The sequence below is a fragment of the Melospiza melodia genome, chromosome 1 (assembly GCF_035770615.1).
Source record: "Melospiza melodia melodia isolate bMelMel2 chromosome 1, bMelMel2.pri, whole genome shotgun sequence".
NCBI classification, from domain to species: domain Eukaryota; kingdom Metazoa; phylum Chordata; class Aves; order Passeriformes; family Passerellidae; genus Melospiza; species Melospiza melodia.
Genome location: NC_086194.1, coordinates 15,405,062 through 15,419,982, shown reverse-complemented (window position 1 = coordinate 15,419,982; position 14,921 = coordinate 15,405,062). Strand labels below are relative to the sequence as shown.

At 38.3% G+C, this 14,921-nt stretch overlaps 1 protein-coding gene across 4 annotated transcripts in view; it reads left to right on the top strand.

The window, feature by feature from the left end:
- ZEB1 (zinc finger E-box binding homeobox 1) overlaps positions 1–14,921 on the top strand; it is a 120,316-nt gene that overhangs the window by 100,154 nt on the left and 5,241 nt on the right. For 2 of the 4 annotated variants that reach the window (XM_063148839.1, XM_063148857.1), the window contains exons 3-7: positions 1,252–1,314; positions 2,940–3,101; positions 5,931–6,133; positions 11,226–11,331; positions 12,122–13,932. In XM_063148839.1, coding sequence (XP_063004909.1) covers positions 1,252–1,314; positions 2,940–3,101; positions 5,931–6,133; positions 11,226–11,331; positions 12,122–13,932 — 2,345 coding nt within the window. Of the gene's footprint in view, positions 1–1,251; positions 1,315–2,939; positions 3,102–5,930; positions 6,134–11,225; positions 11,332–12,121; positions 13,962–14,921 lie in introns of all 4 variants that reach the window. The other 2 variants (XM_063148866.1, XM_063148848.1) reach the window with 2 other exon arrangements.

The window sequence follows — 14,921 nt, the reverse complement described above, 5'->3', positions numbered from 1 at the left end:
GGATTTGTCATCTTCCTTCCATAAAGGAGAAATTGGCTTCTTCTGTAATTAAAAAGCTGGAATGTTGTGGGCTTTTGACTTACCAACCTAAAGGATTTTTCCTGCACTGAAGTAAAGTGAAGGAAGGTAAACAGAAGTATAGGTAATAGAAGTGTAACAGGTGCCATTTCAGGTGAGAGCAGCTGTGCTCTAACCTTCTGCATCACCTAGGAGGTGTTTTCTGGAGTGTAGGTCTGAAGCATCCAAGGTTTCCATAATGAAACTATGAAATAACACTTTAGTTTCACATCTGTTGGCATAGCCTAGATGGAGCATATAGGAGTGACAGAGAGCAAACCAAGCAATGTAGCTCTGCTGTGTACTCCTGCCCTGAGCCAGGTACCCACAGAAATATCAGCAGTGGCTTTTCCTGTGGGAGCTTCCCAGTCCAGTGCCAACCAATGAAGCAAAATGAAGAATAACTTGGCTGTTTATTGATTTGCACCAGCAACCTATTAGTGGAAATTAGAGTTAAAACTTCCATGCTGCATCCTTGAGGGCTGCAGCTCAGCAGAGCTGGCAGAGCTGGGGCAGCAGGTTGGCTCTGCAGTGCTGGTTCTGCAGACTCATACTGAGTTTTGGAATGGATATGTGAAGCAGATCTGCAGTACACAGTTGTTCTGAAGGGGGAACATGTGTTTAAAATTCTTTCTTTTGTTTAATTTTTTTAAGGCAATCACAGCCTTAAGTGGTTTCCAGATAATTTGCAAGAAAGAGAACACATTAGGTTGCTGTTTGCAGGCATTACCAGCAAATTATCAATCATTTCTGAAAACCGCTAATTTATAACTGCATTTGTTTTATAATGCTCTGATTTCTGGAAATAATATTCCAATGTATCAGATGGCTGCATTTGTAGATGGGGTCACTTAAGTAGGTGACTCTCTATTTGCTGGTGAAACACACTGTCCACGGCTTTACCTCTCTTCACATAATGGTCAGTGTTTAGTATTGCTTCCTTTTTAGGTTTGGTTTTCTTAAGTGTGAAATATCTTTGTGGTTCAATTGATCACACACGGCTGAAATAACGTGCCATCCATATTTTTGAAAGAACATTGTGTTTAAATGCACTTCTGAACAATACAGAAATGGAAAGCACTGATGAAGAAATAACTCAAGTATATTAAGTTGTTGGAGTGCATGTGCCTTTTGTTGTTGTTTTGTGGGGTTTTCTTTAAATATTCATTCTTTTTGTGAAATGTACTATTTCAGCTGGAAAAGAAAGAAAGGAAATCCTGGGGCCTGAAGCTCAGACAGATGAAATTGGATGTACAGGTATTTCTTTGTTAATCTGAGTCCCTTATTCATAAAGTGCTATTGAATTTTAGTTAGGTATCATTCCAAAAGCTTTGGAATTCTCCCACCTCTGTTTATAAAAGTGCTTTGCTTTTCCATGCTAGAGGTCTTAAACTGTAAAAGCTGTTGTAGCTGAGGAAAAAAGTCTGGGCATCTTTTGGTGTGCAGGGTCCAGAGGTGCAGGTGACCAGGGACAGAGAGCAGCCCTCCCTCCCTCCCTCCCAGGGACTGACCATGCAGCTCCAGCAGCACTGCATCTCCAAAGGGCAGAGCAAGGAACAGCAATGAGCTTGCATGTAGGGTCAACAGGTAGTGTTTGAAACCATGAAGAAATATACAAAAATAGACTTAAGCTAATACTGTATTTTATTATCCACTCCTCTGCTTGGACTGATTACATAGAAAGCAAAATAAAATGTGTACTTCAGTTTCAGACTCAAACAAAAGCAAATGGTTTGTTATTTTTTCCATTTCTCTGTACGACAGAAGATTAATATACATCCCATCCAACTTCTGAAAGGTTTTTGGGGGTTTATTTAATGCCCTTACTAGATAGGTAGATAATATCAGAGTAAGTCTTATTTAAAAGCAAACCCACATCTAAACACATTGATATGTTTTAAACTCTAGTTTCACCCATTCTTTTCAGTTCCTATAAAGTCAGTTCTTGCAGCTATGGAGAGCTGCATTATTCATTACATTACAGTCTACATGTGAGAGACTGCCTCATGTCATGAAAAGATTGTGTCAAATTGTAAATTGAGTATGTGACTTCACACTGAGAGATGAATCATAAAACTTCTCTTTCCTATTAAAAATATACCTCACATTAATAGTGGAGAACATCTGTAATGATTTAGGGTGCTGCAGACAGAGCTTTCACAGAACGTTCCACCATGGTAAAAATAAACTCTATGAACAATGTATTTAGGCTAATACTTGGGATCAAATATTTATCATACAAGCATTAGGTAAAAAAATTTAATTTATTATTTGCTAATTTTGCAATACAGTTGTTCATTGGGCTTTTCTCTTAAGTTTTTAAGTGGGAAGTGTTAAAAGTTGGTAACTAGATCTGAAGCCTTTTTGGTAGCCATTTCCAACACCACAGAACAAGCCAGTCAGAGTTCAAGTTTGCTGCATTTATCTGGCCAGGTTTTTACTGAGTTCAAATATCTTCTGAGTTTGTGCTGATGAACAGCTATAAATAACATTAAAAATTGTGTCTTGAAGGCAACAAATGTGCTTTTGCAAACACAGGAGCCAAGATGGTAACCAGGCCTTCCAACTACAAGGCCTAAATCATTATTAATGTTGCATTTAAGATTTTTTGGGAAATTGAGAAGAACACCTAAATCTGAAATGACAAAAATGCACTGAGTTAGGCAAACTGTGTTTAGTAAAGTTTTTAAATACCATTATGCTACCAGTTCTTCCAAAACATGGCATAATCTGGCATGTTAAAGGATTTAACCTATGCTAATATCTGTAAAGAGTTTTTAACTACTTGGCTAGAGGAAGATTTGACAATGTGAATTACTGAATCTCATTTATGTTCTTTCTGAACTTAATTTTGTATCTTGTGTCTTGTTTTTCACACTTAGTAAAAGAAGATGAATGTGATTCTGATGCAGAGAATGAGCAAAACCATGACCCTAATGTTGAAGAATTCCTTAAACAAGAAGATACAGCTGTTATCTACCCTGAAGCACCTGAGGAGGACCAGAGACAAGGCACGCCAGAAGCCAGTGGTCAGGATGAAAATGGTAAATATGTCATCAGCTCAGTTCTTATGAAGTCAGTTGTACTCACTCCTTGACCCAAAACTTCTGCTGGGCTTAAGAAGACACCCATGCATATACATGCAACTATAGAGGAAAAAAATCTTAGTTAAATAATTATAAGAGGATAGGATCATCATGCAAAAAACATTGCCACTTGATTTTGTAAACAAGACATGCACTGGGATTCACTTGTATGAGTAGCTAAATGATAACCTAGTCATTGAAGAGAAAAGTTCATGCTTTCACAGATCCATTCAACAGAACAGAATAAACATTTATTAAACAAAATAGAAGTAAAGCAAAATAGTACAATTTTGTATAAGAATAACTCAAGGAGAGTTATAACATATTTCTTTCCTTTTTTATATTTCTAAACAAAGCTCCCAATAGGACCTATTAGATAGAATTTCTTTTATTGGGTAGCCAGTCTACAACAGGTTTTTGGGGTTTTTTGCCTGAAGGGACAGCAGCAAAGAAAAAAGAAGCATTGTTCATATAAAAATGTTTATGTGGTAAAAATAATGACCTGTTGTTATTTTTACATAGATATAGGTTTTTTTCCTCTGAAGAAGTTTCATGCTTAAGGTGTTCTGTGTGAGATGAGAGGTTACACTTTGTTCATTTCTTCATCATGAAGTATTTGAAGATGAATGCTGTTGAGATTGGTTTGGCATTCTGTGTTTTCTCAAGTGGTAGCTTAGATAGCTTGTGTCAATTGAAATATTTATGATTTTTCAAGAAAAGGTAACAGCCTACATAAATGGTTAGGATTTGTGTTCTAATTGTTTTAAGAAAGGAGTATAACTGAGCAGATAGATGTAAAGATCACCTTTTTGTTCTGCTCCTCCAGAGATTTTATGCTATTACAGATTTTACTTTAAAAAGTGCATTCATTAATTTAAGATTTTAATATGTGGTTGCAGTGGCACATATTGTCAAGTTAGTTTTACAGACTTGTCATATGATTTCCATGTAATCATTAAAAATACATCTTTGTATTAATCATTTAAATTGGACCTATCCCAGTAACTTCACTGAGAAGTATTGTGAAGATCACAAGGCTGAATGATAGTGTTTTAATCATTTTGGAACAGAAAATGCCAAAAATGTAGTGACATTTGGTGAAGATGCATGCTTCCAAACTGGGAAAGTAGACAAGAGAAGTGACAGAATCAGAGTTTTTTGTGATTTTGGGAAACTTTTCATTTCTCCATTTCCTCCAATGAAAATAAAATTTAAGCTAACGTGCTTCTGACATTTCCACTGTGTTGTATTTGTGCTGAAATGGAGTATTATTTATGTCAGATGAGTTGAATTGAAGATGCTAAAAAGAGAATTGAGAGGAAGTATATTTGGTCTACACATGTGGGAATGGCTTTCTTTTTGGACAACTCAGCTAAACCAGGAAAAGCAGAAATGGATAGAACAACGAAAAACATCCCAATGGGTAGAAGTTATTTTGATTGTCACTATAACAAGTATAAAAGAACCTATATGACAGAAAAAGGGATTTTTAGTCATAAGGAAAAGTGATCTGATTGCTTTTCACTGTTGCAAGATCAGTGGCACATTTAGTGAAAATTAAGTTGGTAAATTCCACACAAACAGAATGAATTGCTACTTCATAGAACATATTACCAATCTGTGGTGATAACTGCTGGAAGAGGTCATGAAGGTAAATAATTCAGAAGTACTTTCTAAAGTACTGGTTCATTTAATGAGCATTAATAATTCTTACAGTTCTGAAACCTAAAATGACAGCGTGTACAAATGTGCCCCTTGTGCGTCAGAGCATAAAATGTTAATCAGAAAAGACCTTCCACCTTTCTCAGGCTCAGCACAGTGCATAGGTGCATCCTTGCAAAATTTCCTTCCTATTTGACTTGAAGCAAGGAAGAGTAGCATGCTCATTGGAGGATATCACACCTATAAATTGGTGTTTTGATCAAATACAGCAAACTCTACATTTATTTGATCATACCTTTAGTGATAAATTTATAAAGAAGTATTTTATTCAGTCCTTTAAAAATAAATTTTTCAAGGATAGAATGATTTGCTATGTGGAGGGCTAAACATGCTGGTAAGAAGGGATGGAGCTAAAGCTTCATAAATGGTATCTTCTTGAAATAGACATGTGAAATTAATTTTTAGCTTCAGTCTGGTTTCACTTTACCCTGTGCTAATACAGAAATACTTTATGAAAGCCAGCAAAATAGATTCCATAGACCATTTTATATATATGGCCACACATTTGATCTCTCTACTTTCTGTCCTGCAGACAGACAGTATATCCTACTAACACATACGTATCTGTAAATCATAGAATAGTTTGGATTGGACAGGACTTTTAAAGGTCATCTAGGTCCAACCCCCCTGAAATGAGCTGGGACATCATCAGCTTTATCATGTTGCTCAGAACCCTCTCCAAGATGGTCTTGAATATTTCCAGGAACGGGACATTTGCCCCCCCTCTAGCCAACCTGTTGAAGTATTTTACCACCCTTGTCATGAAAAATTTCTTCTTTATACCTAGTCTCCATTTACTCTATTTTGGTTTAAAACCATTTCTCCTTGTCCTGTCAGCATATTGTGCTGACTCTCCCCAAGGTACATTGGGGCAATAGTGTGGGAGGTTGCATAATACCTGTGGAAAAAATTCAAATTGTCACGTGTCTTTTTGTAAAACAAATGGAGCTTCCAGCAGCTGCATGTTCTCTTACAGTAACAGGTGCAAATGTAAAGCCTGTTTGTTGCAGGTAGTAAGTTTGGAACTCATTTATTTAAGCGTGGTGCATTGTGTGCCCTGTGCAGGAACTCCTGACGCGTTTTCCCAGCTGCTCACGTGCCCGTACTGCGACCGGGGGTACAAACGCTTCACCTCTCTGAAGGAACACATCAAATACCGCCATGAGAAGAACGAGGATAACTTCAGCTGCTCCTTGTGCAGCTACACCTTTGCGTACCGAACGCAGCTCGACCGCCACATGACATCACACAAATCAGGAAGAGACCCAGTAAGTGGCATTTGGAGCATGGTTATTGTCCTCTGCAGCAACGCTGTGGTTTGTTATGTGGGCAGAAAGGTGCAGAGTGGGTAAACTGTTCACAGCAGATCATCTGTGTGCTCATGGTCCGGGCCCAGAGAACGCACTCAAGCTTACTGCTCAAGTCAGGCTTTTTCTGTAGTTGTCAAAGGTTGAGATCTCAATTCCTGTTTTCATTCATCCAGGCACTAGAGTTGTTTTCAGAAGTGCCTTATTACATTTATAGGTAATTTGTTGGTTTTTTCTGTTCATTGGCTACCATTGCATAAAAATTATGACTTAAATCTAATTTCAAGCCTTTAATGAAACATTTCCTTTTTTTTTCATAAGTCCTGTTTGAATAATTCATGATTTACTGTAGCATTTTTGCCCTTAAAAAACAAACCATTGTGTTGCTTAAACTGTGAGGTACAGTTTTTAAATGCAATTCATGCTGTAAGACAATATCCAAATAATTAGTGTTTAAATTATGGTGTTAAATGTGTGAAATATGATGTTAAGCACTAAATGAAGCAACAGAAAAGGCTAAAGATGTTATGAGCTTGTTTTCTCTGGTTGATGGGCTGACCTGAGGGCATGGGTCCCTGGAATGTCTTCCATGAGGTAACCATCTGATCATAACCATCAGAAGATCCTGAGTCTCTGTTCTCCCATCCCTCTTTTTCTTTTCTTTCTTTATCCCCACAATGTCCCATCATCCATCCCCAGCACATGCTTATCAGAGGCACTCTGAGGCTCAGGAACCAGCTGAAACAGTCAGGAATTTTCCAGAGTCAAAAACAAACAGATTTTCCACCACCAAGTTAAAGAGGCTGGGAGATGTTTCCTTCAGAGGACAGACTGGAAAGATTCATACCCTCCAGAAATGAAATAGGAGACAAATATAACAGAAAAATTAAAAACTGAATGTAAAAATAAAAGTACTTCCAACATTTCTGGTAGCACCAAACCACAGGCTGTAGCCCAGAGTAAAGGAGGATGCTTTGCTTAAGGAAACCAGAGTAAAGGAGATGCTTTTTTACACATTGGCTGTTAACCTCCATTCTACAAAGTATCACCAAGTCCAACAATTTAACAGGGTTAAAAATTTATGATACATTTTTGTACACAAGTGTTCACATTCACAGGTCAATTAAATTGGTACAAAAAGTATCAACCGTCCTGCTGCAAGGATTTTATTGTCTAACAAGCTTTGGAATAACCTCACCAGCATATTCTGGTTTGGCAGTTCTTTTTTACTCAGATGTGCTTCCCATGAGCAATTAATTTCTGTTTCGCTTCCTTTTTGGCTTGGCTTGCACTTTAAAAGTTACTTTCATCTTACATACATCTTATATTTCTAGCTATAAAATCTATGAATGCTATTTATATAATGCTTTTCTTGTGGGCTACCACATTTGTTTTCAGTCTTTTCAGTTACAAGCCTAAAACCATAAGAATAAAGTAGTTGGGGGAGATAGAAGCCATACTTGCATGCAGTTTGAATGAAAATGTAAAAAATACCAAGTGAGTAAATACTCAGAAGAATTGCTAAAAAGGGTAGCTTAAACTGTATTCCCACAAAAAGATTTTAATGGATTTATGCTTTTGAAGGCACAATTGTATTTGGTTAATGTTGTTTCTATGGAGTATCTGGAACTCAGTATTACACCCATGAAAGTGTGTTCTGTTCTCTCAAGCCATAGCCAGAATTAAAACTACAATGGTTTAGATACTTGGTAAATGTGAAATACTTGTTTGTTTATGTTATTATTGCAGAGTTGTCATGTCTTCAAAATTGGCTGCATATACGTGATTACATCATTTGAGTAATGGAAAATTTTGTCATTAGTAAAGTATAGACCTCCTGGCTGTGGATCTTAAACAGCTGCATGTTTAAAACTTGATGTCTTACTGTTAAAGAGCTTCACCTGACCATAGATTATTTGGATAACTTTGTTCGCTGGAAACGTCCATCATGTGACAATCTTGAAATTGTTCTTTGCAAAGAAGCAATGAGCAAAGATAAAATCTAGCTTAGTGAAGGCAGTGGAAGGGGTACCTGCACACTGGGCCTCCTTCTGAGCCAGGGGAAGGAATACAAAACTTTACTCCTGCTCCAGCAGAGAGCCGAGAGCCATCCTGCACCATCTTCTTCTTCTTCCCTCCCTCCTCCCCCTGCTCCTCACGGCACCCTTGGCTGCTTCCACACCACTAACAGTTGGTAGGAGGGGATGCTGTGTGTGTCATCTGCCTTCACATGTGAAGCACCAAAAGGGATGTTGAAGTGTGAAAAAGTACTTCTTATATTTGTTTTCATTTTTTTCTCATCAATTTATGAAGCACCTGTAGGTAGTTTTTCAGAATTTCACAGTGTTGTGCACACTGCTGAGAAATGGCAGTTCTTGGAAACATTATTTGTGAAAAAACCCGTGATATACCTGTAATTTCTGTCTGCCAAATAACTTTGGAGGATTCTCATTAATTATTTTTGTTCTCTGGTGTGAGAGGGGTGGGTTTCCATCCTAAGCACCATAAACATTTGGTGCAGGGATGTATTAGTTAGGGATGTTATTAGGCTAGTTACAGACCTTAATGCTGGTGTTTCTTCTTTCAGTTCTTCAAGGAGTGCAGAAGAATATTCTTTGAATGTTGCAGTTAATTCTTTAATGATCAGATATTTCTTTAATGAACAATTATATACTGTGTATTAGAAATATATCACATATCTCAGGCACAAACTAACAATGCTGAGATGGGGAAAACCACTTGAATTTGAGAAAAGAAGGTGAAAGTATTACAGGTGGTACTTTGGAGAAGTGTTGTGATTTCTCAGTTACATTTAAACAAGCTCCTTCAAAGTAATTCTAAACAGTATTACGAGACACAGCAAGAAAACTGAACAGAGAGTTACAAATATAAGAAGCTAAGGCAAAATTTCCAAATTAAGATTTGGAAACACTACCTAGCAGAAAGCTTAAAGCACCTCACAGCTATGACTGGGAAAACAGGAAAACTCATTAACATTTTGATAAGTGGACTATGGACTTCCATGCCTTAGAAATAAAACATTTGATTTTAAAGACTGGAGAAGAAACATTTCTGACAGATTGAATACATGCCCTGATACTTCGTATGAATATTTATGTAGTCCAGGACCTGCAGTAACTGTGTATATCCTGAGTTCTGTTAGCTTGTATAATTCAAGACAAACAGTGGTAACTGATTCTCAGCAGGCTTAAGTAAATCCTGACACGGTCCTCTAGACTCATTGCCGTTGGATCATTTGAAGTGAAATGCAGTGAATCAGCCACAGTCTTCTAGAACATCATCTTCAAGGGACTTAGTTAAACAGAGCTGAAAAGCCATGTGAACTAGCAAAAGGCAGCTGACAAACCTGCTGGATTTGTCCAAACCTGGGAATGAGGGTCTGGTGCTAATCGGGATAAACTCACTGGAGACCTCACTGCAGTGCCCAGGGAGGCAGAAAGCAGCTCACCCTGAGCAGGGTGGGAGCAGGATCTGCTGAGAGGTAAAATCTGCAGCTTAACCAACTGCTTCTCCCAGGGGAGCTGTTGGATTAGAGTATGTGGAAGTAATTTAGATGATCTTATTTCAATTTGTCTTCTGTTAAAGGGGGACAGGGAGTAGAACGGGAAGGGTTGATAATTTGGACAGCATATGTCATAGCAGAGAGTTCAGACTTTCATCCAGCAATCTGCACAGCCACAGGTTCTTCAGATCTGCAGGCATGTCTCACAGCAGGGTCACCATCCTGTGTTTTATCTATCCCTGCTTCTCCAGCACAGTTCTCAGCCCCAGTTGTCATGTCTGTGCTCAGGAAGAGCCCTAGCACCCGGTGAGCATCTGCTCCCAGTGCTGCCAAGCACAGCAGGCCAGGCCAGGGGTTCCCCCCATGCTTTCACACCAGAGGCAGCTGATCCACACCTGCTGTTGGTGCTGGGCAGCCTGTTTGTCCCTGGAGTCCATCAACAGCTCTGTTCATGAATTTATGAAAATCCTTGTCCCAGTGACTAAAAATCTGCAGTGCATCCCAATAATGGTAGAGTATCTTTTTGCCTAATGAGCTCTATTTAAAAAGGAGCTCCTGGGCTTTTCTAATATACAAGTTGTTTGAGCAGAAAAATTCCTAGTTCCTCTGTTTTATGTTGGTAATTAAGCTGTTTCAACTTTAAAAGTGCATGTAATTTTTGTCCTTAAAAATACACATTCATAGATTTATACAGTTTGTGGTAAAATTACAAATCTTGAACGTATGTGTCATGTATATATTACAGATATTTACATGTCTGTCTTAGCTTTTGCTTCTTTTTAAACTGGTATAGCAATAAAGACAAAAACAATTTAGCATTTAACAATAATTGCTCTCACAAGGCAAAATCTAACAAAAATAATCACAGAGCTTCAGTGCAAATGGTGAAGAGGTTTGGTGTTTTGTACTTAGGAAACACTTCCATATTTTTATTTGTTTTGGTTTAGTTTCTCACATTTATTTTGCAAATTAATTGTGACCAAGAATACCTTTATTGTCACTAAGCTACCTTCTCTTGAGCAGTCCTGTGGCATCATTATATAGAGGGATCCAAGGCCAACAGTAAGCCCTGGAAGCATGTAAATGGAAAAATCAAGTCAACCGATTAAAGTTTAAACAGGTTTCTATAGACTTTAATGTTTTTCTATCCTGCATGAAATATTCTGTGGGTAGTGGGCTTGGGGTTTTTCCCTGATGGTTTTGCTTTCACAAGTAGAACTAGCATTCATCCTGGAACTTCCTACTAACATGTCAGTGTAAACTTCACCTGAATTTAGGAGAAGGGGCAACTATATTTTGCATTTGTTTTGTTTCTTTCTCTTTACTGTATCAGATTTATTCAGAAGAAATGTGTGCCTCCATTTGTACCTGATTTCTAATTTGTTTCCTTTTTCCATACCACCTTCAGTCTCTTACAATTATGGTTGATTCTTTTGGGTTTGTATGGCTTTTTCTATTATGCAATGTGAAAATTGAAGGTGTTTCTGCAAGCTGCTGTCCTGTACAATAATTAAGACTTCTTTCTTACAGAGACATGTGACGCAGTCCAGCGGTAATCGAAAATTCAAGTGCACTGAATGTGGAAAAGCTTTTAAATATAAACATCACCTAAAGGAGCACCTACGAATCCACAGTGGTAAATAAATCAAGCTTTGAATTGAGTACTAATGTTGCCATTTTTGCTCTTTATAACTTTGTTGTAATAGCAAAGTTATAAAGTTTAAAATACTATTGTTTTCCTTATATTTTCCCTCTGGAATACCGCAAGCACTGGCTGCAGCCTTCAGGTCTCTGCGGGGAATATATAGAAAAACTCACGAGGATTTACTGCTGCAACTTAATCTCTTACAATTAAGGAAAACTTGACTTGTCACTGAAGAAATGGGGACATCTTTCTGGTCCTTTGCACTTGTCTGTTTTTCTTCAATGTTTGCAGATCATTCAGCGTCTTACAAGCCTTGCTAGAGAATTTTAATTGATAATAATCAGGACATAAGAACTGAGTGTTCCTCCTGTGGCTGTAATTGACATCATTCCAGATTAGTCATACCAAAGTAGACTCAGGACACAATTTGTTGGATAAGTTATAAGAAATCTTATATAAGAAGTTAGAAGTTATTGGTGGTACTACTTTAATGAAATTCAATGAAATCTGTAATTGTCAAGTAGAGAAATACTGGAACACATGATCATGTGGGCTCCATTCTGTATCTAGTGGATCACAAACGTATTAAAGGAGCCTTGGCTCAGAGCTATACTCTTACTGTTCAATTCACTAGATAAGACTTTTTTTCCCCCTAGGACTCTTTGAGAGGTTATTATGATGTATTTGTTCTGGTAATTATTGTTTGATGAAGTTGCACTATAACCTGGTTAACTGTTGCATATGCCTTTTCTCTTTTCTTTTTTATTTTTCTTCTGTTTAGGAGAGAAGCCATATGAGTGCCCAAACTGCAAGAAACGTTTTTCCCATTCTGGTTCATACAGTTCACACATAAGCAGTAAGAAGTGTATTGGTTTGATGCCCGTGAATGGTCGAGCCCGGTCAGGGCTCAAGATGTCTCAGTGCTCCTCCCCTTCCCTTTCTGCATCACCAGGTAGCCCAGCAAGACCACAGATACGACAAAAGATAGAAAATAAACCCTTGCAAGAGCAGCTTCCTCTTAACCAAATTAAAACTGAACCTGTGGATTATGAATTCAAGCCCATAGTGGTTGCTTCAGGAATTAATTGTTCAAACCCTTTGCAAAATGGGGTTTTTAGTGGTGGTAGCCCATTGCAGGCAACCAGTTCTCCTCAGGGTGTGGTGCAAGCTGTTGTTCTACCAACAGTAGGTCTGGTGTCTCCCATAAGCATCAATTTAAGTGACATTCAAAATGTACTAAAAGTGGCAGTGGATGGTAATGTAATAAGGCAAGTACTGGAAAACAATCATGCTAATCTTGCATCCAAAGAACAAGAAACAATCAACAATGCATCTATACAACAAGCTGGCCATTCCCTCATTTCAGCTATCAGTCTTCCTTTGGTTGACCAAGATGGGACAACCAAAATTATCATCAACTACAGCTTGGAGCAGCCAAGTCAACTTCAGGTTGTTCCACAAAATCTAAAAAAAGAAAACTCTGTTCCTACAAATAGTTGCAAAAATGAAAAATTACCACAAGATCTCACAGTGAAGTCTGAGAAAGATAAGAACTTTGAAGGAGAGACCAACGATAGCACTTGTCTTCTTTGTGATGACTGTCCAGGAGATCTTAATGCACTTCAAGAATTAAAGCACTATGAAACAAAAAGCCCTCCTCAGCTTCCCCAGCCCAGTGGAGCAGAAGCTGAGAAACCCGAGTCCCCTGTCCCATCAGAAACCGGGGAGAACAACTTGTCTCCTGGTCAGCCACCTTTAAAGAACCTTCTGTCGCTCCTAAAAGCCTATTATGCATTAAATGCACAACCAAGTGCAGAAGAGCTTTCAAAAATAGCAGATTCTGTAAACCTACCACTGGATGTGGTAAAAAAGTGGTTTGAAAAAATGCAAGCTGGACAGATTTCTGTGCAGTCTTCTGGACCATCTTCTCCTGAACAAGTTAAATTAAGCAGCCCCACAGACAACGATGATCAAGCAGCAACTTCAAATGTGAGCGAACCCCAGAACGGCACAAGTAACTCACAAAATCCTGGCAGTACAACGAAATCTCAGACTTTACCAGGGGCTTCAACTCTGAATGGTTCACACAGTAGCACGCCATCTGCTTCACCACTAAACCTTTCTTCATCAAGAAATTCACAGGGTTACACGTACACGGCAGAGGGTGTACAAGAAGAGCCACAAATAGAACCTCTTGACCTTTCGCTACCAAAGCAACATGGAGAACTGTTGGAAAGATCTACCATAACTAGTGTTTACCAGAACAGTGTTTATTCTGTCCAAGAAGAACCTTTGAACTTAACTTGTGCAAAAAAAGAACCACAAAAGGACAACAGTGTTACAGACTCTGATCCTATTGTAAATGTAATCCCACCAAGTGCCAATCCCATAAATATTGCTATACCTACAGTCACTGCCCAGTTACCTACAATTGTTGCCATTGCTGACCAGAACAGTGTTCCCTGCTTGAGAGCTCTCGCTGCCAATAAGCAAACCATTTTGATTCCACAGGTGGCTTACACATACTCTACTACAGTTAGTCCTGCAGTTCATGAGACACCACCAAAACAGATCCAAGCCAATGGAAATCAGGTACTTCGGTCCCCATATTCCTACATGATGTACGTATGATGTATTCAATCTGTACCTCTGCTGAACTAACAGAAAGCTATCAAGGTGAACTAAATAAAAATATAAATACAAGCTATCAGGCTTATTTGACTTGATTGTAAATAGGTAATAGATGTTACTGTTGTGCCCTCTGCAAAGCTAGTTAGCTCAGGCAGCTTGAGTCCAGACTAATGGAAACTGTTGTGCATGAACAGCTCAGTTATTCCCCATATTTAATCTTCTAGGACATTAGTGCTCACTATTCTAAAGACCATCTCATGCTCCTGATCAAAAAGCAAAATAAAGACATGGCTTTTGTCTTTTGCTGGCTCTGCATCTCCTCTTTCCCCATATTCAGAAAATAAACTCCTTGGAACTTTTGGTTACTCCTTTTGTGCTGCTCTGCTTCCTTGGTTTGCAGAGTAGCTGAATTCATCCAACACTGTAATGTCACTTTAAACAAAATGCAGATATAGTCTCAGCTGAAAGTCAGGGAGATATTTATCTTCATCTGCCATTCCTGTATCCCAGCTTGTTCCTCCCTGGGTACATCCAGATGGGATCTAATTGGGGTCAGTCCTCCTGACAATCACCTGTGAACATTAAGGTAGGGACAGGGCAGAACAGGCAAGTGGCTGAGTGTTTCTACTTAAATCTTAGAAATTGGTGGTCTAGCATTTTATTCAGGCTTCTGTATTGCCAGAGACTGAGGAGCCTTGAAGAGTTACAAGGCTGCTTGTATTAAAAGTTTGAGGGTAACATGTACATGTTGCTGATGTCAGCAGAAAATACTGTGCTTTTACAGGGAAGCTTTAGCACTTAAACTGCTTAGAAATACACAGCAGTTATATTTTTGAAAATATTTACTAATGAAAGTACTTGAAGTCCCCTAAATTTTGGGTTAAATAGTATTTGTGGTAGTTTCATGAGGAAGATGGTAGTGAAATATGCAAATGTGAATGGTAATTTAA